The sequence below is a fragment of the Aricia agestis genome, chromosome 3 (genome assembly GCF_905147365.1).
Source record: "Aricia agestis chromosome 3, ilAriAges1.1, whole genome shotgun sequence".
Lineage (NCBI taxonomy): Eukaryota > Metazoa > Arthropoda > Insecta > Lepidoptera > Lycaenidae > Aricia > Aricia agestis.
Window position 1 is genome coordinate 1,825,512 of NC_056408.1, and position 27,934 is coordinate 1,853,445.

Below are 27,934 nucleotides of genomic sequence, written 5' to 3' on the forward strand. Positions count from 1 at the left end.
ACTTTGAGTCCCAGGAAAGAATACTTTTTATCTTGGAAAAATGTAAGGTTCCCGCGTTACAAAAAATTGTCAGTGTAACGGAGTTACGGGCGTCACCTCGTTATTTATTTTGTGATATCTTACGTTCTTTCCCAGGACTCAAAGCATCTCCAAACAAAACAGCACATACAACGGTTTAACGGTTTTGGCGTAAACAGTTAACAAATAGACAAACTTTCGTATTTATAATATAAGTATGGATATTACAATACACTTATACTACAATTGATGTAATTGTGCAAACAATTACAAGCAAGGTTCAGTCAGTTAGCGTCGCGCGCGCGAGCTGCACTTACATACATACATACAGACATACATACAAATTTCCCGTGTATTCATATTGAAATAATATTAACAACAGTGAGATATAAGAATTATTTTTTGCTATTGTTAATTATTTTTAGTATTTTTAAAGTGTATATTTTGTAAGCTTTTCAAGTGCCTCTGAATATACGTAAGTATATTTTTTATCAATTTTAACCAAATTTTATAAGTTTTTTTTTGTTTAAGCGAAAGTCCAAAACATTGTAAAAATATTAAGTAAAAAAATCGGCCAAGTCACAAGTGCGAGTTAACACTACTTTAATGCTCAAAAAGAAAATTTTGGAGTAAAAGTAGGCAAAAGATGTGGTTATGGTGTGTATGTGGTTATACAACTTACAAGTAGCACTTTTGACAGATTAACATGGTTTTTAAGGTATAGCCTGGAGACAGACAGACGGACAACAAAGTCTTAGTAATAGGGTCCCTTTTTTACCCTTTGGGTTCGGAACCCTAAAAATGAAGTACCCTTAGAAATATTGTTACAAAACAAAGCAATTAGAAGTAACTTATATACTAAGTAGAGTAATTTAACATTATAGTTTTAGAGCAGTCAGTGTTATATTTTATGTAGCTGAAAATAAATTAAATTTAAAGTACAAACGAGCAATTAGTCATAAGACTGATGAGTGATGAGTGATGACTGATGAGCAATATTACTGCTTGTTAAGGTAGTTATAATGTACCTATTCAATTATTATTATTTTCGAAAAATTAATGTGGTATTCCTTTAACACTTTATTATTAAAACCAAAAGGAAAATCCATAATATAACAATAGGATAATAAAATAATTGACTATTGTGTCTATTGTCCAATGCAATAATAATATTTTTTAGTCATTCAATAAGTTGCTCAATTAGTACTGTCCTACGTTGCCTTAAAAAACTGTTGATATTTTATTAAAAATATTTTATATTTAAATTCACTTTACGTTTTAACTAAAAATAAAGTTATTTGCTTCCGTGTTTCGCTGTTTCGCTACAGCCTACAGGCTGTAGCGAAACAGCGAACCAAAACCGAAATAACTAGTTTAAAATATTTTAAAAATTAAGTTACAAGAACTTATAATCCTGAGTTTATCTATTTAAAATCGTTATTGATTAGTTACCGTTTTGACGTCAGTCAATCAAATGTGCTAATTTATATATATCTATCTATATATTATATAAAACTCAAAGGTGACTGACTGACATGGTGATCTATCAACGCACAGCCCAAACCACTGAACGGACATGCAGGTAGATGTTGTGACGTACACATCCGCTAAGAAAGGATTTTGATCAGTTCTACCTCCAAGGGGAAAATATTATAGGGGATGAAAGTTTGCATGTATCAATTTTAAACCGATCGGGCTGAGACTTTGATACCTAATTAATAATAATATTTCTTAACGCGAGTGAAACCGCGGGCAAAAGCTAATAAATATTAACGTGGGAGAGCCATGCTTCGGCACGAATGGGCCGGCTCGACTGGAGAATTACCACGTTCTCACAGAAAACAACAATCCCCTATTCCCTTCCCTACCCTCCCCTATTCCCTTCCCTTCCCATCACTACCCTCCTCTCTTAAAAGGCCGGCAACACACCTGCAGCTCTTCTGATGCTGCGAGTGTCCATGGGCGACGGAAGTTGCTTTCCATTAGGTGACCCGTTTGCTCGTTTGCCCCCTTATTTCTTTAAAAATAATATATTATATACAATATAAACTTCTTAAAAACCTCAAACACCGTCCAATGTGTTGCAATTTACAACTTGCACCCACGAAATCTCTTACTAAAAATTAATTTAAATACTAGCACGTAATGAAAGAATGGGAGCGAGATTTCTTGTTCTAATTCTCGATCTATTTAAGTAATTGATAATAATGGAAGTGTGGGCCGCTCGTTCATCCTACACTTTCATTATTATCACTTATACAACTCAACTAATAGCGGTAAAGTCTTTTGATAGGAGCTATTTAGTTAAAAATTATCTAAAATTAACCAAGGCTTTTGCCTCTAAACTCTGTTGTTTAGTTTACTGGTGAAATTTTAATGCCAGTGTAAGCTGTCCTTTCTTGCCAAATCATTGCTCTTCTACTTAAATTGTAGGTACTATAATAATGTTGCCTGCAATTACATTTGTGTGGCTTTTTTCGAAAATGGAGATACCTAGAGTTAAGTCTCGGGAAAGGACATCTAATATAATAAAAATAAGTCGGGGTTTCCTTCCTGACGCTATAACTCCAGAACGCACGAACCGATTTCCACGGCTTTGCATTCGTTGGAAAGGTCTCGAGCTCCGTGAGGTCTATAGAAAAAAAAAATCAGAAAGAACTTCAAGAGAAAAGCAGGAAAACAGGGAAAATCATTTTATAGCAAAACAACGTTAGCCAGGACAGCTAGTATTAATATAAAATATGCCCTTTTACGAGCCTTAAAGTATTCTTAAGACAGATTTACCTTAATTAGCTTAGCGTGAAGATGTTAAAACAAACGAATGGTTCAAATTAACAATATCAGCACCTTTATTAATATAATTATTTTTTTCATAATAAGCATAAAATTTTCCAGAAATCCATGATGGCGGAGATCAGCAAGCACCTTTTCGACTCAATCTGCCGCGACCTCCACTGCAGCCAGATTGTTCACCCGTGGACTAAAAGTTGTTTTGACGTCTGGCCCATACTGCAGTTCTTCATTGGCAGCGCTAAGTTTTATTTAGTAGTGCATTTGGTAAGTTTTGATTTAGAATACAGACAATTTGGGGCAGAAAGTAAAAGTAGGTGCACAAATAAAGTGGGCAAGTTACTTAGATGGAAAAATCAGCGCCACCCACTTTTCGTATTCCTATTGCAAAAGCACACTAAAATATAATGTAGGTAATTCTTTAGATGTGTAGATCTCGGATTGTTTTATAAAGATTTAAGTTTTTTTTTTGATAAATATATTAAATATTTAATTTGTGACATTGCAGGTCCAAAATCTATTAAAAGGCAAAAAATTCAAAACCCGCGAGGATGTGCGGAGAGCGCTAGAGTACTACTTGAGGTCAACATTGCTGGGGGCACTCGTCTGCTCCACGAGCGTAAGCGGCGCCTGCTTTTTCAGGTAAGGGACTAACGTACTGTAATATAATAGCTAAATTAAAAAAAAAACAAGCTTCGGTACATATGTCATTGTCCGGACTGCTTCTTAATAAACTGCAACAAAATTACATACAATATTAGCTCTCAATTCTCATGTTAAAGCAGTAATATGGCCAGGGCCATGGTAAGGGCTACAGGCGCCTGTGTGCAAAAAAAAGAGCTTTGGCGCTCCTTTAGGCAAATTTTTTGGGTCCTTGGTTTTGGCGCCCCTAAATATGACGATTGACGCCCCTAGAGGATGGCGCCCGTGTGCATTGCACACATTGCACATATGGTAGCGGGGGCCCTGAATATGGCAACTTTTACAACAAAATAGTAGCTGGAAGAAACATCATACGCGCTCTTTTTTACTATTGTCAGTTTGCACTTAATATTAGGCGATTGGATTTCTCGTCGTCTGATCTTAAAAGATAACACGTCATAGTGTGTAATACGTGTAAAGCTCAATAATTGTATTTCATTGGGTAGCATTCTGCCGATTCACCGATGCATGCTCACTGCTGATCCCAAAATTCCCACAGCAAAGCCACTGGGACGGGAAACTTAGTTGCATAAAACGTTAAGTTGTTTAAAGCTGGGATACAAAGGACTGCGGCTAAAGTGTGGACAGACAATACAACAGTACAGCGGATTTAGTTTGAAAACGCACGCACAGACGCCCCGGCCCAAAGTAGTTTGTTACAATGCGATGAAATGTAACTGGTAATTCTGGAATTACACGGGTAGGAAATTGAGGAATAAATTTTGCCGCTTTCTTTGAAATCAGGCGAGCTCCTAACATTATTATATTTTTATAGTGCTAATGTATGTGAGTAGGATCTAAGTTTCCTTTTCTCTCTTAACGGATGGACCATCATTATGTCGTGAGATTATGCGCAGTATGCGCAGTACCTACAGGGTGACCAATCATCCATAATATCGTTTCAAATTTTTGTTATTCCAACGCGAGAATCTATAACATAGAATATAGAGCCACATATCAAACGCAGCCGACAGATCACAGCTAACATTGAATAGATATAATCCAACTAAACGACGAAGGTCCGTCAACTGCCTATGAATCCATTTCCCTCGTAGTACATAAAGATCCTCAAAGTGATGAGTGATGACACTTTGCAGATGAAAACACTCAGTGAACAAAACATCACACACAAACACGTTAGAAGCGATACTCATACTCGCAGAAAACCTTGTCATCGTACAGCTTTTAAAAGGCCGATTTTAGAAAAGCCTCCAGAATAAAAGAACCACACTCAGCGGATTCTCTAAAGAGTTCACTATGTTAGGAAAACATGAGCAGGGCTGTCGAATATCCGGCTTCCGGCGCCGGTCTCCGGTCGGAAGGCCTTTACAAAGGTTAAGTCATGTGATTTTATTTGTGTTCGGGTTAATATTCAAGCCAGAAAGTAATTTCGTGGTTGAATTCTAAATGTGGTCTTATGTTGGTGTCCCTTGGCCCAGCATTTTCATTAAATTTGTTTTGGTAGTAATGAGCTAGATAAAAAGTTTTGGAAAATAAATGTGATGATTTTTTTCGGAAAATGATTAGCTGTAAAGAGGAAATTTATATAGAGGTTTTTAGCGTAGCAAATTATTTACCAGTAGCTCTACCATGAGTTAAAATCTATAGTTTTTATCGATGCTCGATACCGACTACGTAAATATTTAGTGTGGCGATTTTAGTTCCGCACATAACGGCTAGAGGCGCTATAAAATTTGCCATACTAAAAATTTACGTAGTCGGTATCGATTATCGATAAATATTAAAGCTTTAAACTCATGTTAGAGCTATAACAGTAGCTCTACCATGAGTTTAAAGCTATAGTATTTATCGATTAGCTCTACCATGAGTTTAAAGATGTATTTATCGATACTCGATACCGACTACGTAAATATTTAGTAGGCGCTGTAAAATTTGCCATAATTACTAAAAATGTATGTAGTCGGTATCGAGTATCGATAAATACTTTAGATTTAAACTCATGGTAGAGCTACAGCTGTTGTGAGTGTTGTTATTTACCTGAGTAACATAATATAAGTAATAAGTAGTTTCGTGATAAATTTCAAAGTAAAACAATTTTTATTTAATTGATTTTTAGAATAGACAACCCTGTGGAATAAAATCACACTTTCAATTATGAGGTGAACAGAAAGTGGAGCGAGCAATTAGAGTAATGTAGATTCCGGCCGATACAGAAGAATGGAGCGTGTTTAACACTTAGGGTGAAGCCAAACGAGCGTAATTTGTGAACTGAATGAGCAGAATTTCGGCTGGCAGAAATTCTGCTGCATTCAGTTTCTTACAAAAGTCCCGTTTAATTCACACGAGCGTAGTTTTGTGAGTCATGATATTTTGTATGAGAATATATTTACGCGACCGAAATTCTGCGACTCACCACTCACAAATTGCGCTCGCTTGGCTTCACCCTTAGGTCTCAACGCTCAAGTCTCAATACAACAGTAATGCACAGAGTAGTACAGACTATATAATGGCTTGTAATTTTTAATTTTTGGCAATCTTCATTTTCTGAGGAAATAGCATAATATTTGACGACCTAGTGGCTCAATTGGTTGAGCGTGTGGCAATTGGCAGCACAAGCCAGGGTCGCGGGTTCGAATCCCGCCGACGGAACACAAAGTTTTCAATGTTCCGGGGTCTGGATGTGTTTTAAATATGTGTAGGATATCATAAAAATCTTAAATGTTATATGATATGTATAGTATAAAAGTATTAAATATATTTTCGTTGTCTGGTACCTGTAACACAAGTCCTTCAGGTACTTAGTACGGGGCCAGACTGACGTGGTGAGAAGCGTCCATAGATATTATTATTATATTATTATAATATGATTTATGAGACGTAGTTTATGTAAGCTAAAAGTAATTGAGAAGGCAGAGGGATCCCAGGATAACCAGACACAGTAGGATGTAGTAAGTACCTAGTTATACTCTGCCAAAGGAAAAAGGAACTAACTACCGTACTAACATTGATTCTTATACGATTGTTTGATTAATCCTTTACGAATCATAATAATTATATTAAAATTATATGATTACATTAGAATTATTTAATACTTAATTATTAAATTAGAGTTAAGTATATTATAAAGAATTACTAAGTACCTAATTATTTTAAATTTATTTAATCTGTTTTACCAGATGGCTACTAGGACGAAGATTCAACTACTACACATACATCTTCATACCCAACATGCTGAACGGCTTGTTCATCCTGCTAGAACCTCCTTCTAGAAGAGGACTCGTCGTTAATTTGTTCTGCAATATGGTAATTTTGTTGTGATTCATAAAAATTAACTTTTTTTTAAATTAAAAACTATTACGTGGGAGAGCCATGCTTCGGCATGAATGGGCTCGTTTCTTTTTTTTATGAAATAAGGGGGCAAACGAGCAAACGGATCACCTGATGGAAAGCAACTTCCGTCGCCCATGGACACTCGCAGCATCAGAAGAGCTGCAAGTGCGTTGCTGACCTTTTAAGAGGGAATAGGGTAATAGGGGAAGGTAGGGAAGGGAAGGGAATAGTTGAGGGTATGGAAGGGAATAGGGTAGGGGTTAGGGGATTGGGCCTCCGGTAAACTCACTCACTCGGCGAAACACAGCGCAAGCGCTGTTTCACGCCGGTTTTCTGTGAGAACGTGGTATTTATCCGGTCGAGCCGGCCCATTCGTGCCGAAGCATGGCTCTCCCACGTAATAGTTTTTAATCTCACAGAAAACCGGCGTGAAACAGCGCTTGCGCTGTGTTTCGCCGAGTGAGTGAATTTACGCTGAGGCCCTATTCCCTTCTCTACCCTCCACTATTCCCTTCCCTTCCCATTCCTACCCTCCCCTATTACCCTATTCTCTCAGAAGGCCGGCAACGCACCTGCCATGCTGCGAGTGTCCATGGGCAACGGAAGTTGCTTTCCATCAGGTGACCCGTTTGATCGTTTGCCCCCTTACTTCATAAAAAAAATTAACGTATCCAATGACTACAATTTTACCTAACCTAAAAGTAGGGCGCAACAAAGCTAAAAAGTTTTCACTTGATAATAATAATTAATGTAACTCTTCTCCTGTAATCCTTTTAAGTTTTCAATTATAATTTTGGTCATTCTTTAAGAAAAAGTTTGTTAATAAAAAATTATAATTATTTTTCCAGGTTGTGGAATACTGGTTGCGGTCGTTAGAACACGCCGGTTGGATAAGGATAACAAAGCTTAAAATGACACTTTTGTTTATGCTGGGTAGCTCTCTACTCTTCTATCTTATGAGGTTGGAAGGAGAGAAAACAAAACGAACGCCATTACTCTGGTAATTATATTGCTGCATGCAAAATAATTTTCCACAAAAAAAAGAAAATAATATTATGTTGTGACTAGCTGATACATAATAATTCAAACAAGTGACATACAGATAAACAAGGCTATTAAAATAATATTATGTAAAATAAGAATAATATTGCTGAAAAATATATTCTATGATGCCAGTTCACTGTTTTAAACTTAACTAGCCAGCTAAAGCGATGCTGCAATTGAAGGGGAGTAGAGACAAGGACAGAAAAGTATCAATAACAATAGTAAAATAATTAAAAATATTACATCCACGACATAGTGAGTTGAATTAACATAACCATTAAACTTGAGACATCTATTATTGTAGGTAGGTACTATTCATAATTATAGTTTTTGTTGTGTGATGTTGTACGTTAAACAAAGAGTCTTTATAACATAGTAATATGTAAATAGTCTAAGGAACAAACTTTTTTTTGCAAACAAAGACAAAGGCACGATTTTTAAAAGCAAATGGTAAACTATAATTATTATTGGCAACTATGTACATTGTACAACCACTAAAATTTATTCGACTATACTACACGTTATTATATTTCAATTTTAATCGACCATAGGCTTAGCGGCGTTTTTTTTTCTTTATAATATTATGGTTAAGTATAATAATAGTACATAATCGGAGGCCTATAATATAAATCATTGCTAGCTTTTCTCGAAGGCTCTGTATCACTGGCCCACTTGTACGACAACGAATACTAATTTAATAGTTAATATTCACTTTTACCTTACATTTACACACCAAAATGCCACTTTAGAAAATGCCTCTAAAACACTCCTGTCGAACATCTTTTTAATTTTTTCCCATTTAAATTCCAGGCTGTATACACCGGAAAAAGTGAAACACAAAGAGCCGGGAGAGACTCCTTGTCCGCACAGTGGGCCGTGCTCTAAATACATCTTGAAGGTTTGTCCTTTGTTGTTCATGTAGATTTTAATGAATTACAGTCACCACATGTTATGAAAATGGCTTAATGACTTTTTAATGACTGTATGTAATTGGGTATAATAAATTTTAGTAAGTAGTAACTAATAATCTCCCACACCGGTTTCGGTGACGGTGGCCGGTTTCATTGAAACCAGGCCAGCTACGCAGGAATAATATTTTTATAGTGCCCAAGTGTGTGCGCAGTGCACAAGAGCAATTTCTATTCCTTTACTCTCATAACCCAGTAGGATGGAAGACCGACACGACCGGCGAGAGTCGGATGGGCATGTAAAAAATCGATCCTGCGCCTGACGCAGACCGACGCGTGGATCATCTTACTTGTCAGACAATCAGGTGATCAGCCTGCATTGTCTTAACCAAACTTGGAAATAACATGTTTCCAACGCGGGAATCGAACCCACGACCTCGAGTCAAGAGCCGCGCTCTTTACCACTAGACCACGGAGGCGTTGTAACTACTTAATGCCAAAGGTACGGTCGTTGACGGATTCACTCTACTGCATTGTTTTAAAAGCGAGGGCAAAACACTGTACCGATATTATAATGACACTTGTAGATCCGGTAAACGTTGTTTTGCCACTTACGTACTTCCAGTTATGAAAAATAGATAGTGCCAACTTTCAGATCTGCACCCGGTGCACCAGTCAAATGGGCCATAATTTGAGTTACTCCTCCAAAACGGCTGGACCGTTTCGCAAGACTTTGGCAACTATCTTAGGCATGACGACGACTTAGATCGAAATAGATAGATTTCATGATAGAGAATGGAACATAATATAAAATACTACTGATAGTTTTAAAATTTCTTTACAGCATTTTTAGTGTTCCGTAGCCAAATGGCAAAAAACGGAACCCTTATAGATTCGTCATGTCTGTCTGTCTGTCTGTCCGTCCGTATGTCACAGCCACTTTTCTCCGAAACTATAAGAGCTATACTATTGAAACTTGGTAGGTAGATGTAGTTTATAAACGGCTTTAAGATTTTGATACAAAAATGGAAAAATTATTAAAAATTTTAGGGGTCCCCATAGATACAACTGAAACAAATTTTTTTTCATCTTACCTATGCGTGTGGGGTATCTAAAGATAAGTCTTTAAAAATCATATTGAGGTTTCTCATATAATTTTTTTCTAACCTGAATAGTTTGCGAGAAAAACTCTTCCAAAGTGGTAAAATGTGTGTCCCCCCCCTCTAACTTCTAAAGTAGGGGCTTGATAAGTCTAAAAAATATACATGATGTACATTACTACAAAAACTACAAACGAAAATTGGTTCGAACGAGATCTAGCCAGTAGTTTTTTTTATACGTCATAAATGGTAAACCTTAATTTAACTTTTATTAAATCAACTGAAATATAAAAATAAATAAAAAACCACTTAATTTCATAGATATATACCTTATTGCTGCTGCGGAACCCTTAATGGGCGAGTCCAACTCTTACTTGGCCGGTTTTTTTCTTTACAGGGCACCGCAACGTACTTCAGCGCAGGGCTGGCATTCACAGTAGTGAACCTGCTACGACCGCTCCTCAAGTCTCCGCTGACAACCCTAAGCAGCCTCAGCGGGAAGCACCTCAAGTTGGCCATGTTCCTCGGCAGCTATATCGGTATTTACAGAGTACGAATGTATGAAATGATATATTACTGATTTCTAACTGGAATATATTATATTTGTCTATCTATTATATTGGGAAATTTTTCAATCATTACATTGAGAGCCACATAAAATACTATTACTATGATGTCAATATTATTATAATATTTTTATTCTACTAATCTTTTTTAAACACCTATTGATGACGAATTGGCAGCCAATCGAATTCGGTCGGGCTGTTTGCAGGCTGACCTGACCGGACTCCTCTTGTGCATTCCCGTGTATGTGCAGGAGTTTTAGGTCGGCCTGCAGTAAGACCACTGTGAGCCTCATTATTTACAATCGTTCATGCAAATCAAGTAATCTACCACACCTTGCTCTTCTATCACCTTATCATTCTAAGGATTTTGTCTCCATATTTACGTAGCCTCGTTTCCAGCTTATCATCTGCTGGTTGTGTCACAAGCGGGGGAGTGACTCAGCGGCGCACGCGCTGCCAGCCGGCGCGATCGCGGGCCTGTCCTTCCTGTTCAAGCCCAGCCTCGGTGTCGCGATAGCGGCCTTATCTGGCGCGTTCAAAGTGAGTTCAGTGATGTTTTTTTTTTTTCATTTATTTTGGCATCAAACAGTCATATACAAAAGAAATTCAATATGTTGTAATATTTTTTTACAATAGACCTATAGTGCCGAAACATAATATTTAGTGAATTATGGAGAGACGCGTATATGATTAAGATTGACTTAAAAGTTAAAACTATAGCTTACACTAAACCAAAGATGCTACTTTTTTAAATACATGCATGAGTATTGTTAAGGGTCTCAAATAAAAGTGGACTGTAACAAATAAACTGGTGTATTAAAGAACCAAGACTTGTACAACATTAATTATTAGACGCGACATGGGTGTCGACAGTAGCCATTGTTCTCGAAGAATGCCGGTCGCCGGCCGGTGTTGCGCGGGCGCCCCCGCGTCCCGCGATCCGCGCCTCCGTCCCGCCTTCCCCTCGCTCCGTTCCAATGCACGTGGAACTTGCGTGATTGGACAAGTATAGCTAGTCATTGCACCCTGTAGGTACACTAAACGTACAAGGTACCATGAATAACTGAAAAATACAAAAAAAAATATATAATACAATTTAGTCGATCGAGTTACATATCTATAAATCATAAAATTTCAGAAGTACAAAACTCAAACTATGTTCAGTCTACGTTTAAGTTCTAATTTTAGGCTATTAAGAGAATTATTGAAAATATCAATATCGGTGAAGTTTCTGTTATAATTGTCAGTGGAACGGTATAAAAATGAGTTACGAGTGTAAGTTTTAGAAAGTTTCGGAGGAACAAATAGGGGCTTCTTACGTGAGGGTCGCACAGGGAGCCGAGAATGAGCTTTGAACGATATCATTGATAATAATGTAGGTGAATCAGTAAGTGCGTTTAATATTTTACATAGTTGTGTGATGTCGGACATGTTACGTCTGTCATAAAGAGTTGTTAATTTGTGCCTACGCAGGGTATCTTCATAAGGTTCATTGAAAACATTTAGACGGTAGTTAAGTGCTTTTAGAAATTTCTTTTGAATATTTTCAATCCGATTAGTGTGTACTTGAAAACATGGATTCCAAACTGTACTACAAAAATCTAAAATAGAACGTACGAAGGAAAAGTAAAGAATTTTTAGAGTATTTACGTCTCTGAATGGTTTGCTAATACGAAGAATGAAGCCTAAATTACGATAAGCCTTACTAATAATATGATCAAAGTGATTGCTAAATGTTAATTTAGAGTCCATAATTAGCCCGAGGTCTCTAATGGTCGAAAGTCTCTTAAGAATAAAATTGTCAATAGTGTAGTCAAAATGTATTGGGTGGGTCTTTCGTGTGTAGGACATAATGAAGCATTTGTCTATATTTAGGAACAATTGATTGATTCGACAATATTCGAGTAATCTTAATAAATCATTCTGCAGCTTTGAGCAATCCAGTATGGATTTTATCACCATGAAAATTTTCGTATCATCAGCATAAAGAAGGTGATTACTATGTATAAAATTAAATCCAATGTCGTTTATGTAAAGGCTAAACAATAAGGGCCCCAAACGGGATCCCTAGGGGACGCCGGAAGGTACAGGTAGAAATCGAGAACAGTAACCTTTAAGATACACTGCTTGGCTACGATTTTTTATATAAGAATTGATCCATCTAAGGAGGTTGCCGTGCACACCGGCTCTCGCAAGCTTTTCGATCAACATATCGTGATTTATTTTATCGAATGCTTTAGAGAAGTCGGTGTACACGACATCCACCTGCAGGTTATTGTCCATAGCCTGAGCCAAATACTCAGTAAAATTTAACATATTACTATCTACACTACGATATTTGAGAAAACCGTGTTGATGTTGGGAAATATGGTTACGAAAAACAAGTGAAGTTTGTGTGGTAACAATTTTTCCTAATATCTTACCCAAGACGCAAAGCTTAGAAATGGGCCTGTATTCTGTTATGTGATCTTTTTTATTGTTCTTGGGAATTGGGGTTATGATAGATTTTTTCCAAGTGCGAGGAAAAACACCTGATGCAATTGAAGTGCGGAAAATAATCGTCACTGGCTTTGCAAGAGCTTCGGCACATTTTGAAATAAAAATAGGGTGAATGCCATCAGATCCAGCTCCCTTTTTAGTGTTAAATTGCTTTAATTCCTTTAAAACAGTGTCAAAATCAATATTTACGGATTTTATGTCAACATTTGAAAGAACATTATTATGTAAATTATTATTTGTTCCGGGATTATTTCTAATGAACACAGAATTAAAATATTCATTAAAGGCATCACAAATTTCGTTACCAGAAGACAGAATATGGCCCTTGTATAACATTCTTTCTGGAATTTGATTCGACTCATTTTTTGATTTCACGTATGACCAGAAGAACTTGGGGTGATTTTTAATATTATCTTCCGAAAACTTGATAAAATTTTTATAGCAATCTAGGGACATTTTTTTAAAACGGCTACGTAGTATTGAGAAAGTATGATAATCTTGGGGATTGCCATAGGTTTTCCATTTTTTGTGGTACTTATACTTTTCTTTCGATAATTTTATAAGAGGTTTAGTATACCATGGGGGATACTTTTCTTTAGTTGTTTGTGTGTAAGAGGGCACAAATTCGTCAATTGCACTATTAATAATACTGTAGAGGTAATCTGTCATAGAATCGACATTATGGCATTTGGCGAGAGATGTTTCCCAGTCTACAGAGCTTAGTATCGTTTTGATTGAATCATAGTCGGCTCTGAAATATTGTCTTTTAACTACGGAGGCTTGCTTAAGTGTAGAACAATAACATATTTTTATGTCAAACTCGATAGCCTTGTGATGGAGGTCTTCTGGTACAAGAGGGCTTTCACATGGTGAGATATGACATGTTGCATTACTAAACACTAGATCTAATAATCTATTATTATGGTTAAGTTGACTGTTATATTGAGATAATAAAGACAGGTTCATAAAGTCTGCAGTTAAACAAGCTAGTTTATCACTAGTAGTACAGATATCCATCGAATTAGAGTTATAATTATATTCCCAGCTTGCGTGGGTTATATTAAAATCACCTATTAATACATAAGTATCACTGGTGTTACTTAAAATAGATTCGCTTACTCGATCGTAAAGCGACAATAAAGTTGCTTCGTGTCTATTACCGTGCGGAATATAAGTGCAAATAATGTGTAGATAGCGGTTAGATGTCTCGAGGTATCGCGCGGCAGACGTGCTGGCAGGGACGTGGCTGTTATCGCGCAACGGGAGGGAGACCCATACCTCCTCTGATAAGGGCGGCGTACGCGCGTCACTCCGCCGCCTTGGACAGAGCTCGCGGCGCACGGCGATCAACACACCTCCCCCGCGGCTATGACCTGTGTCTAAACTATTACGGTCGCATCGATAAAGTTCATACCGACTATCAAAGTATTCGCTGTTATGAAAGTTGTCGGTGAGCCATGTCTCTGTAATGCATATAACATCAAAATTGTTGTTTATGACTTCTCTTAAAAATGTGTGTGATTTCGTGTGAAGACCCCTCACGTTCTGATAGTAAAATGATAGCTTAGTGTTATCGAATTATTTTTATGATTAAATAACAAGTACAATATGTCGACGTTCCACTAACATTTCTTACACAGTTTACAATAGAATTATTATAGCGATGAGACTTATACAATGTAAAACAAATCAATGATACTATAATAGCTAATAATTTAAAGAAAAAATCTAAATCGACCTTGAATAGTACGATTAACAATATAAGTTGCAATGTAAACAAGAAATTGTACGAGAATAGTATGCACTTAACAAAAACATATTGTAGTCATTTAATTTTAGCGAGATCTGAATCATTAGAGATACAATATATTTTAGAAGAGTCGGTTTTACGTACTAGGATTTTGCATTCAGACACCCAGACATATTTGTAGTTGTTTTCAGCGGCGAGTTGGCGAACTTGCTTATGTAAAAGTTTATTGTATGGAGTCAGGTAGTCGCTGAAGTATATGGGTTTCGACGGTCCATCCATCCCAGCATCGGCAGTGGTCAGCCCCCGGCGCGCACGGACAGCAGCCAGCATATCTTTTTTGCGATGTTTTTGTTTAAATTTGATTATGATGTTAGATATGTTGGCAGCTGATTCGCCTGGGTTGTTGTTCGCGAAGCGTCGAACACGATGAATATGATCGATGTCAGTTTCGGCGATAGTGAAATTTATCTTTTGACATATATGTCGAATTATGCTTATTAGATTTTCGCCTTTTCGAAACGGGATTCCTGTGATTTCTATATTGTTAATCCGACCCTGTTGATCCCTGATGCGTAATTGTTCCGATAGGTTAGAAAGATTTTGCTGAAGTTGAGAAACATCGCTGGAAATGCATTGTATTTTGCTACCATTATTTACATTCGCCGATTTCAAATCGCCTATGTCCTTTTTAATAGACGATTGTTCTTGCGACAGCTTATCGATGTTGCTGTTAACAGTACTCAACTCGAGTTTAAACCCGTTTATATCATCACGGAGTGCTTGCAGGGTGCCCATGATGCTTTGGTTATGGCTTTTGAGGGAGGTTTTTATGGTATCCATTATATTGTTTTGGAAATCCAGTAGTACATCGGAGTAATTGCAACATTCGGGCTGCTTGCGCTTTTTGAGTGTGATACCAGCACTAGGGTCATCTCGCAGCTTAGACAAATCGGGATATGATCCAGAATCGGTTTTAGAAGATTTTTGATAACTCATTGTTGTTATAATAAGTTCGAAGGTATACAACAACAACACGACGAGAGTACACGAAGTTCTTTTCCGATGTCCTTATCTCACTCGCACTTATGCAGACGGGAATACGCGAGGACTCGCGAATATGCACGATCGTACACGAGTTATGTTTAGACTGAGATGGAATTATTAGTTTTCTCACTCAAACGTCCACTGAGCACAGCACAAATTTTATTGCAAAAGCGACCGAAAGTTTTTAGTAAAAGAGTTCAATATGAAATTGCGTTGGTTCTTTAAAAATATCGTAAAATCAAACACGCGTCCGGCCAGTAAAGAGCTTTGAACCTAAATGTATAGTATATGTAGTATAGTGACTAGTTTTAGGCTCAACTCATCAATACCGAAGTGTCATGTTCTTGCACTATAAAATATTTAAAGTTAATTTCTGCTACGAAAATATGGAAATGCGCGTTGACGCGCCTTGACGCACGCACTCTTCGACGTTTCGACGACTATGCTCCAGTTTGAGTTGAGCCTTAGAGGCCTTGAGAGCCTTATAGTTCCAAAAAGTATGTTTTAAGTGCAAAGTTTTGGGTGCTAAACTGTTAACCATACTGGGACATATTAGAAAATGCTTGTGGTATATTATAGCACCAGTAACTGTCACCGTTGTATGATTGTTAGGCGCCCATTAGGCGTCAGTGGCCTAATGGGTAGACCATTGGTTCGCACTCTTACAGGATGCAGGTTCGAACCCGGGTGGAGGCGTGTACCTATGAGACATTTTCTGATCTCAAGTACATGATACGGACGCTCGTACGGTGAAGGAAAACATCGTGAGGAAACCCGCACATAGTTGGTCCCAGACGCATTGACTAGTTCTTTCCTCTGGACTAGGCCGACTATGATGCGAGAATGCCGTATGCGCTTGGGCAACCATACGGTACATTTAAAAATCTTGTCCCAGGCACTACAGTATTTGAGGAGTGGTTACTTCGCTCTGAAAAATAGTGTATAAATCATCCATAACGGATTTAAAGGCCTAGTTTTTTTTGTATGATTGTTATTTATCTTTAAATAATTAAATTTTGGATCTATCTGACGGGTCCGGACACATAAGGATCCAAATGAGTTGATAGCCGCCAAAAAATAAAGATCACTTTATTTCATTTCCGGACTGTTTCAATAAAAACTTCCGATTACTGTTATTTATGACCAAAACAATTTAAACAATAAACCTGTTTTCTTACTTCTTGCAATGCAAATTCGACTTACCTTTAAGTTAATCATCATCATCAGCTCCAATTGACGTCCAAAGCTGAACATAGGCCTAGCCCAATAAGCGAGAACTATCGAAATGTCGGGCAGAGCTCGTCCATCCGATGTCCGTAATCTTTTTGAAATCATCGCTCAATCGAGCTGCAAGATGTCCTACGCTAGGTTCCTTTAATCTTGGTCTCTACTCTAATACTTAACTGTTCCATCGGCCATCAGCTGTCCTTCTCAGTTCTCCAGACATGGTTTATTGAAGTAAACTATAACACAAGTTAACCCTATAATAGTTTCAACAGATGTCTAAGTACCTATCTTCATTTCAAGTGCTGCAATAATATCAAACGCTGATCCCCTACTTAGCAGCTGTTACATTAATAATAATACCCCCCACACCGATTTCGGTGACGTTTGGCCGGATTCATTGAAACCATTATATTGTCTATGCGTGTGCGCAGTATACACGGGCAAACTCTATTTTTTTCTTACTCTATTTCTTTACTCTCATAACCCAGTAGCACGGACGACCGACACGACTGTCGAGCGATCAGGCCGACTTTTTAGATGTCCATCCGATGCTTTAATCGTCTGAATTGTAAGAAAATCAGGTGAGCAGCCTGTATTGTCCTAGCCAAACTTGAAAACCTGTTTCCTACGTGGGGATCGAACCCGCGACCTCCGAGTCAAGAGCTACACTCTAAATCCCTGGACAACAGACAACAGAGGCGTGCATAATATAGTATACGTGTTGTGTACATTTCGGTCTAAGATACACAGAAGGTATTGGCCATTTTCGGGCGTCGATGGCTCTAAGCCAACGTTTAATTTATCCTACGTTAAGCTGTAATAAACGTTAATGTAAGGCTCGGCGCAGACTAGCCACATGCTACCGAGACCATATCAGCATAGCTAGCACGCCGTTGCCCAGTCGATTCTTCGGAAGAAAGTAATGACAGTTTCTTTCCATGTCTACATATTATCTTTTTCCTGAGCATGACGCCACCCGTCGACTTGAGTTTCAGTGGACAAAGATAAGAAACTCTTTCCATAGCAACCGTTATAGCAACGGCAATTATTTTTTTTGACATTTAGTTTCTTAATTATTTTTTTTTATTATGGCACTTCGGCTATAAAACCATGGCCAGTGTCGATTAAATGGCGGCAAATTAAAAAAATCGACGTGTAGTAACCCTGCCTATAGCCGGAATTATAGATTTGATCTACGAAATACGAATAATAAAAACTAAGGAACTTTATTATTCGTAGTTTGTAGATCAAAACTATAATTCCGGCTATAGATAGGGTTGCTATACATCGATTTTTGAATTTGCCGCCATTTATTCGACACTAGCCATGATTTATAGCCAAGTGCCATAATAAAAATAAAAAAAGAATCAAGAAACTATATGTCAAAAGCGGTTCGTCATGCTTGACTTACAGATTTTCAAAAGTGGAAGATATCGAGATACGAAAGAAACTTTTTCTCCAATGTTTTTCCGGTAAAACTGTCAAAATTTAGTTTCTTTCGTTTGTCTACGTGCTTGTGCTAGCTATGCTGGTGGTATTACTATTTACTTCAATAGGTTGTGATCATTCAACAAAATTCAATGAGGGATTTGGTGCTTTGTAACCGTAGGGTCTGTCGTGTCAAACAGCTTTTTTAAAACGGACAAAAGGCCCACCACACATTCCCACCACTGCAACTCTTGTGTCGCCAGGATCAACAGTGGTAACCAACCACGAAAACCCTTTGATATGATCTCAGGGATGCCCGAGGGACAAGCTAAGTCTGTCTTGGGAGCCGCAACGAAATTAATCAGAAGAAATTTAGGAGGAGTAGGAGATATAAGTAGGTGTCAAACAGCGGCCATATGTCACGAAATAGCTTCCATATGTCACGATATACTTGTCATATGTCGGTCTAATACTACAATTGACACGAAAGACCCTACGGCCACATAGCGCCAAGCATCTCTCGATAAATAATAATAGAACTGGCTGTACATTGCTGTAACTTTTTATACATTTGTCGAAAGTAGCTCATCTATACTAATATTATAATTGGGAAGAGTTTGTTTGTTTGTTTGTTTGTTTGAACGCGCTAATCTCAGGAACTACTGGTCCGATTTGAAAAATTCTTTTACTGTTGGATAGCCCGTTTATTGAGGAAGGCTATAGGCTATATTTTATCACGCTAAATATAATAGGAACGAAGAAATAGAGGAAAATGTGGAAAAAACGGGGGGAAATTATTTGAAAGGGCTTATTTGAACGTGCTAATCTCAGGAACTACTGGTTTGATTTGAAAATTTCTTTCAGTGTTATATAGCCCATTAATCGAAAAAGGTTATAAGCTATATTTTATCACGCTAAGACTTATAGGAGTGAAGAAATAGAGGAAAACGTGGAAAAAACGGGGGAAATTATATCAAAGGGCCTATTTAAACGCGCTAATCTCAGGAACTACTTATCCGATTTGAAAAATTATTTCAACGTTAGATAGCTCTTTCATCGAGATAGGCTTTAGGCTATATCTATCACGCTAAGACTAATAGAAGCTAAGAAATAGAGAAAAATGTGGAAAAAAACGGGGGAAATTATATAAAAGGGCTTATTTGAACGCGCTAATCTCAGGAACTACTGGTCCGATTTAAAAAAATATTTTAGTGTTAGATAGCCCATATTTTATCGAGGAAGGCTATAGGCTATATTTTATCACGCTAAGACTAATAAGAGCGAAGAAATAAATAAAAATGTAAAAAAAACGGGGGAAATTATATGGAATTGCTTATTATCTTATGAACTACTGGAGCAATTTTTATGTTATTTGGCAAACATGAAGAATAGACCACGTGAAGGGACATAGGCAATTTTTTGCTGCGGTTGCGTGAAATTCCTAAATTACGCAAGCGAAGTTGCGCGGAACATATAGGAAAGTCAATTCTGTATATTGAATATTTTTGGATGTGATCTACTACGCTAACGCGGACGAAGTCGCGGGCAACAGCTAGTATTTTAATATTTTTATTTTTGTTTGTTCATTTACTTCATCTATAGGCGCATATTACAAATACCTTAAAACTAGTATTATACATATTTTTGTATACTTGTAAGCTATTCCTTGTCACGTGTTGACGGCGACGCGACGTGCTTCGTTCCGGAGTATCTACCAGAATATCCGTTTGACCACACCCACTGGCCAGAACTCCTACACCTCGAAGGTCGAAAGAATATTCGTCGTAATAGCAGGTACGACGAATATTCTTTCGACCTTCGAGGACAATAATTACCAAGCGACCACTGGTCGTTAGACCAGTGGTAGTAATTAGTAGCACAATAAACTATTGTGTTACCAAACCAGTAGGCCGACTTCGGACGAACTGACGAATCGGCACGGGTACCGCTCCAAGCATGTTAGGAACGCCTGAGCAACACAATGTGAAATGTCAAGCCGTGCACCGGCCAATATGCCATGCTACGCCAAACTTAGAAGTATTCTCGAAAATACTATATAGGTATTTTCGAGAATACTTCTAAGTCGGCCTACTAGTTCATTCTGTCTGTCGTATTAGTAGCCCGTTTGCACCAAGCCTTAACGTAGAGCGTAAACACGGTGTTTGAAATAGCTCGGACGTGATGTAGGAGTTTGAAATACCATAATTAATTTCCTTTGAATAATTAGATATTGCTGAGCTCTTTAGTAAACTCAGCGAAATTCTTAGTAATTTAAACGCACAAAGCACTTAGTAGTCTCTTAGCACTAATCCGGGGCAATCTTGTATATTCCTAAGCTGTCTATTACCTTTTCCATCCTGGTTTAACTAGAAAATACGTAATACAAAGGGTGCTTGGTTTTCATTAATATAAATTAATATTATATTTTAAACTTTGAAAATTGATGGTAATTTTTTTCAGCTATTTCTTTACAAAAAAGTTATGGCTTGTTAGTTTGAATATTCTTTTTATAATCATTATCCCTAAACTTGTCTTAAAAGTAATTCCAATATATAGATTCTTAAGAATAAAAAATATACTAATGATCTTATAAGAACAAAACGCAGAAAAAAATATTGAGATTTAACGTTTCACTCGTACAGATTTTCTCCACAACCCTGTATGAGAAGAAGATGATCACGGAGAAGGTGGATCTGCCCCTGATGCTGTACTGCCTCAGCCAGGGCACGCTGTTCCACGCGCGCTGCATGCATCCCCGAGCCTGCCCGTCCTACGTCTTCAACCTTATCAAGTCTGTCTCCAACGGATAGTGAGTATACAAAAGTCGCAAAGAATTGACTAGATGATGCCCGCAACTCTGTCGCGCCAAAATTCATTTGTCGCCGGGGATTCGCACATTTTTGCGAGTTGAAATTGTCCTTTTAACTCAAAGTACCTTATTCTATACCAAATTTCAGCAAAATCGATTTAGCCGTTTGGGCGTTAAGAAGTAACAAAAAAACAAACAGACAAAAACACTTTCGCATTATTAATATTACTATCAATGCCACCTGAATCGAAGACATGAGTTAATTAAGTGGGGTAACTAACACTTTACAACTTAAGAGCAATTACCCATTTTTCCCTTATAATTTGAACAAACCTTGTAACTTATATATTTCATCATCGAGCCATATATTAAGTTATTCATAGCATCCACAGTTTTTTTTTTATCATTTTCCCGGTACTAAAACCTTCATTTATGCAAAAAGTCACTTTGGAAATTGTAACTTACCCGCTTCATCCACTCATGAAATTTATTATGAAAATATTCAATATTGATACCTCATTTAATATCGACGCTGTTTTGACGCTGTGATGGAACAAAATATATAATAAAGCATAATATACAAGCTAGATTTAGAATCTCTTACCGGTGGCTGGTCATTATAGACTAAACGTACTATGAATAGTGAATTATAGATGTGATGGTAAATGCAGCATCCCAGAAGTTTTAATTTTTTTTTCAGTGTCGATCTCACATACGCTAGTATAGAAGAAGCTATCAAAAGACGTGTGATGTAAGAAGAAAATGTGAAAATTAGGAAAATGTAAATAATAAATAGACACTACGTCATTACAACTGTATTAAATTATTATTATTAACGCTCTAGATTACTAAACTATCCTGCTAAGTATTGACATACGGTTTTGCTCGATAAAGGTTTAAGAGGGCGACTAACCCGAAAAACCAAACATCGTCCTTCTCTCTTCACACTCACGCCCGTCTTTCGTATGCCAGGTGAAAAAGGACGACGCGGATTCATCGCCAAATTAGTTTTTTCTCAATAACTCGATAAATATGCAACATTTTAAAAATTCGCTAGGTCGATCTCTCAATGATAGAATTTTATACAATGTGTTAAAATATTAACTTAGTTCAATGCACTGTTATGGCAATAAATGAAAAATTCGTGAAAATTAGATGCATCTTTGTGATTTTTTTCTATCGAGAAAATTTTAAGATATCGTGTTTTTGCTCAGATCGAATTCTCGGAATTATAATGTAGTATCTAATTTTAGAAAATGAAACAATTCGAGGCTTTTTTTCAAGTATAAAAATGAATTATAAAATCGACACTTTAGGGTTATTCACCCCCTTAATCGATAGTTTTACTCCAAATCGAGCAATAACCACCGTGTGGACCGCAAAACTGACAGCTCGAAGGCTCGCTTCGAGCCGGCTCGATGGAATTAAATATGTCAAACATGTCATTTCCTTCGATTCGGAGTAAAACTATCGAGCAAAACCGTATGTGAGTACTTAGCAAGAGTGACGTTGTTACTAAACGTTCGAATAAAATACGTCAGGAAAATAATGAATAAAAATTGTACGAATTACGAATTTTAATTATCTTAGATAATATTACAATCACTTATTTTTTTAGATTTATAAGTTCACATTTACTTACTCTTTACAATTTGAATACATAATAATTGATATTCATGTTGTGCGCCCTAAAGTCTATTTTACATTTCAAGCTGAAGTAATTTCTCTAGCTCTTGTCATTTCTCTAGCTGTAGAGTAACACATTACACAAGGCACATAATAGAGGTATTATTATTATTCTAGATTTCAATACTTGCTTTCGCTTCAGAAATATCTTTAGTAACAAAGATAGATTTTATGTGCTTTTGGAACGAAGTTCCTTATCGCGCGTTCGGCGCAAAGGAGGCTAGTCAGAAATATATTTGACCTCGACACTTTTTTATTAGTACCTGCATGGTAGGGGCAGACGGCGTTGATAGTATTCCTGTGTGTCAACTAGATGGCATTTTTGAGCATAAACAGCGACGCGTTGTTAGTATTCCTGGCCGTCAATAGATGGCGTTTTTTAAATAATTTTTTGAAAATAAGAAAAAACTTCGTTCCATTCGGGTGTCCCTTGACACCTCTCAAGTTTTTTGATATCTTGTTGCAATGTTGGAATATACCGGTTATTCTAAAAGCGTGTTGCTTGTAAAAAAAACTATTCCTGTTGCTCCATAAAAGGCATTCGAGGGGCTCCACGAGCAATACATGAATTGTGTTTAAAAATGTCGTTAGAATACAGCATGAACAAAGTTAATTCAAAGACAAAGCATTATTTTTTTAGGAATCCGACAAAAATTTTAATAAGCGCTGAAATGGACTCATACATTACGATTACCACATCGGTGTTTTCTAATATACGCCAGATTGTTTTCGTAACGATCGATCCTTCGATCGTGGATTCTTGGAAATCTATTGTTATTCTATTGTGTCTCGCTCACCGGTGAGCTTATGGGGCTTGATGGGTTAATACTTAAGTAAATGATACCCAGTCCTTGTATCCTTTTGTACCATGACGTTTTTTAGCATCTTCGCTCATATAAATCTCTCTTATGCTAAGTACTCACATACAGTTTTGCTCGATAGTTTTACTCCGAATAGAAGGAAATGACATATTTGACATTTTATTTAATTCTATCGGAGCCGGCTCGAAGCGAGCCTTCGAGCTGTCAGTTTTGCGGTCCACACGGTGGTTATTGCTCGATTTGGAGTAAAACTATCGAGCAAAACCGTATGTCAGTACTTAGCATTACTTCTATTTTGTCGTCCGACTTAATCGGTACCTCTTACTGCTGTGCACCCACTTCTTTCTGTACTGCTTTGTCTGTTGTTTTGCCGGTTGCTTTGTCTGCAGCCTTATTATCGGCTTCATCAGTTAATCTCCTTTTTAAATAAATACATTCCTCGCTACACTGAAATCACAAATTAAGTAAATAAAAAATGTTACTTTTAGGGTTCCGTACCTCAAAAGGAAAAAACGGAACCCTTATAGGATCACTTTGTTGTCCGTCTGTCCGTCCGTCCGTCTGTCAAGACCCTTTTTCTCAGGAACGAGTGGAGGTATGAAGCTGAAATTTATATCAATTACTCAGGTCTACTGTCCCTTGAAGCTGTGAAAAAATCAAACTTCTAAGCCAACGCAATCAAAAGATACAGCCGTTTATGCCGCAAATTTTCGACACTTGCAAGGGAATCAAAACCTACAGGGTGCTTCCTGTGAACTCAGAATCTTGAAATTTGGTACGAAGCAACGTCTTATAGCATAGATAAAGGAAAAATTACGAAAACCATAAATTTTTAGTTACATCACATAATATATATTTTTTTAATAATTTTAAACTTACTACCCATTTCCTCATAAACGCGTAGAGGTATTAAATTGAAATTCATACCAAATACTCAGGTCTATAATACCTTTAAGCTGTAACAAAATCAAACTTCTATGTCAACGCAATCAAAAGAAACAGCAATTTAAGCTGCATATTTTGAAACTCGCAAGTACTCGCAAGGGAATCAAAACCTAAAGGGTACTTCCAGTCGACCTAGAATCTTGAAATTTGGCATGAAGCAACGTTTTATAGCACACATAAAGGAAAAATTCCGAAAACCTTAAATTTTTAGTTACATTACAAAATATATATTTTTTAATAAATATAAACTTATTACTTTTTTCCTCATGAACGCGTAGAGCTATCAAGTTGAAATATGAATTTCATTTTGCAATAAAAATAATAATAATAATAATAATAATAATAACCATAGTTATGACTCGATTGTCGTAATGAACGAACTTTGTAAACCTTGCAGGTTTGTACGGAACCCTCGGTGCGCGAGTCCGACTCGCACTTGGCCGGTTTTTTATAAATGGAAATAAATCAAAAATAATTTTACCCCCCACAAGTCCCACAACTATGTCGAATCGAATGATACCCTCAAGCTAAAATTCGATTGACCGTTTAAGCACAACAGCTTGTCAAATACTAATAAAACATATATAGGTCGTAATTATGATTGTATGTCCTCTTGAAAAACATAAACTTCTTTTTTTCCAAACTCACGTCTCAAATCACAAGACCTTGCCTTTCTATTAGGCCAGAATTTTAAGATCGCTCGGCAAACATGTGAAACGAAAATCAGTCATTTTGGGAAAAGTTCTTTTTGAAGTACGTACGTTATGTAGATCAGTACATTTTGACATTCAGACCTAGCCATCCGGACACACATTCACACTCAGCTTTTTTTGCAAGGAAGTGAGCAGGGAACTGGGCAGCGCGAGAATGTGAATAATATGTCACTTTCTCTCACAATATGCATTCACTCGTAATGGGCAGCGGCAAAAGCATTGAGGGACATATTTCCGGCTGCGGCAGGAGCAGCATTGGCTGAGTGTAAACGGTACATAAGGAAGTGCAACGCTATATAATTAGGTAATTTTGGTACAGCGAGGAATGGTGAGTCACTGAGTGCATAATGCAAATATGCATAGGATATACACTATTGCTATATAAAATGATCAACGGCATACGACACGCATTGGTACACGTACGCAGATTGCTCAACTTTTTAGCCTAGTGCGGCCTATACGAGGGGACAACCAATACCTGATTTTTTAACGGGACAATGACCCACCACACATTCCCACTACTGCAACTCCTGTGTCGCCAGGACCAACAGTGGCAACCAACCACAAAAACACTTTGATATTATGATCTCGGAGGTCCCCGAGGGACAAGCTAAATCTGAAAATATGAATCAGAAGAAAGGTACTGTACTGAAACATGGCGGTAGCGGTCATTTACTCCCTGTCAAAAACTTGTCCTTTTCTATACGAAGCCGCGATTGACAACATCTGCGGGGCTAAAATGGTCACATTTAGCAATTCCTCTCAATCAATTCAGCAAATGAATTGGCAAAACTGTCAAACTGACAAATGTCAAATCATTACAAAAATACAGAAATGAATTGCAAGCAGAGTTGCATTTTGCGACTTTAGAAAAATGAATATATGATTCATATCATGATTCTTCAAAGCGACCATTTTAGCCCCGCTGACACTTCATTGTCAATCGCAGTTCATATAGAAAATGACAAGTTTTTGACAGGGAGTCAATGACAGCTACCGCTATATTTCGCCGAGTACAGTATAGACTCTATACCTGTCGTTTAGTTTTAAAGTTGTTCCGATTGCCTCCGCAGCCCGAGTACATTCTTCTCTTGCAGACGCCGTACAGTGGATCATAGTACCACCGCACTAGCTGGTCGAAACAGTAGCCGTAGTCAAATGAAAGCGTGCACCATTGGGGACGCACTGAAAATCCATCCAAAGTATGAATGTGATAACACTGACTGTCAATGCAATGCATTGATTTAGGTATCATGTTATTTATCTTGACTATAAGAAGACATCCGAATGGTACATTAAATTATTATTAAGCCCTTCCATCCAATGTCACAATTTTCAGAATAGTTTTTAATATTCGTAGTACTAACTACTACTTTTGGTATGAACCATAACTTGCGCTGTAACGTTAATTAATATTTAATTTTATAAAATAAGGGGAAAACGAGTAAACAAGTCAGCTTATGGAAAGCATCTACTCTGGCCTATAATTGGACACTAGCAACATCAAAAGAATCACAGGTACGTTACTGGCCTTTATGCAAACCTATCTTCCTAACCTACCCTTGCACCGAGACGTCATACAATATGGATACCATTACCTCTATGCTCCCCCTTGCGCACACACTGCGACATACACTCGTTATACGTCTCGAATCTGTTGCCGTTGCCCTGGCAACCGCCCCACGTGAACTTGGTGCAGTCCATCGAGGACGAGTTGAAGTAGAACATCTCGAGGTTCGCCCGGCAAGGTCCTTCCTCCGGCTTCAATCTACAGGTTCTGTCGATCACTGAAAATACGTTTTATTACCCATCTACGCAAAAATGGGTTTTGTTTTTCAAGTGCTCATTAGTGTATACGTCTTTAACACATTCTAGTGTAGTTTAAACGCGTTTAGACTTTAGCTAAACTATGAATTAGAACTAAAAAACCTTACCTCTGGGTTTATTGTGTGAGTGCGCCTCAGTGACATCCTTCAAAGTATTATACCTGAAACTTTCCACGAAACAGAACCAAAATACAAACAAAACCAAAAACTTGTAATTCACGAAATTCATAATTCATGAAATAAACAAAACAAAACCATTCCCATAGTTTATTTTGCTATAAAAATATGGTGGTAATCGATTTTGGAAGTTATGATTGAAACGGATGTAAAATTTATTTTATTCAAACGACTAATAAAACTCCGTGATTGCAGGATTGCGGTATCAAACGGTTCGAAAATGGGAGAGAACATTTACGAGAGGGGCGAAGTAAAAAATAAAAATATTCTGTAATAAAACAAATTCCCGAAGTTAAATTAATTACGTAGTTTCAGTGTAACTTTTTTGGGATAAACTAAAAAGGTATCGATCGATTAGCTTAAGTTTTGTGTTGACGTTTGACGTATTTTACGGCTCAGCGAGATATTTTTAACCGACTTCCAAAAAGGAGGAGGTTATATGTTCGGCTGTGTATATTTTTTTTTATTCTTGATCTTTTTATAATAGTTTTAAACATAATTATCCCATCATAAAACTATAATTCCTAAAATTAAAATGTTATGATCGGAAATAATTATTAAAAGTAAAATTTAATTTGTAATTAAAACCA

At 37.2% G+C, this 27,934-nt stretch overlaps 2 protein-coding genes across 3 annotated transcripts; one reads left to right on the forward strand and one right to left on the reverse strand.

The window, feature by feature from the left end:
• Positions 1–468: 468 nt before the first annotated feature.
• On the forward strand, positions 469–21,994 carry LOC121725289 (transmembrane protein 135-like). The gene is made up of 10 exons (XM_042112179.1): positions 469–493; positions 2,914–3,075; positions 3,317–3,450; positions 6,648–6,774; positions 7,650–7,801; positions 8,656–8,743; positions 10,251–10,403; positions 10,819–10,959; positions 21,010–21,176; positions 21,877–21,994. The coding sequence occupies exons 2-10, from the start codon at positions 2,920–2,922 to the stop codon at positions 21,929–21,931; spliced, it is 1,173 nt and encodes a 390-aa protein (XP_041968113.1). The 5' UTR covers positions 469–493; positions 2,914–2,919; the 3' UTR covers positions 21,932–21,994.
• Positions 21,995–23,265: 1,271 nt separating this feature from the next.
• On the reverse strand, positions 23,266–27,444 carry LOC121725290 (BPTI/Kunitz domain-containing protein-like). 2 transcript variants are annotated; one of them, XM_042112181.1, is made up of 5 exons: positions 27,276–27,444; positions 26,940–27,128; positions 26,375–26,526; positions 24,002–24,130; positions 23,266–23,349 (listed from the first exon to the last, which is right to left on the reverse strand). In XM_042112181.1, the coding sequence occupies exons 1-4, from the start codon at positions 27,394–27,396 to the stop codon at positions 24,005–24,007; spliced, it is 588 nt and encodes a 195-aa protein (XP_041968115.1). In that variant the 5' UTR covers positions 27,397–27,444; the 3' UTR covers positions 23,266–23,349; positions 24,002–24,004. The 2 variants fall into 2 exon arrangements, with proteins under 2 accessions (XP_041968115.1, XP_041968114.1); XM_042112180.1 differs by lacking the exon at positions 23,266–23,349 and adding an exon at positions 23,729–23,763 and having other exon boundaries at positions 23,967–24,130.
• Between the last annotated feature and the right edge of the window lie 490 nt (positions 27,445–27,934).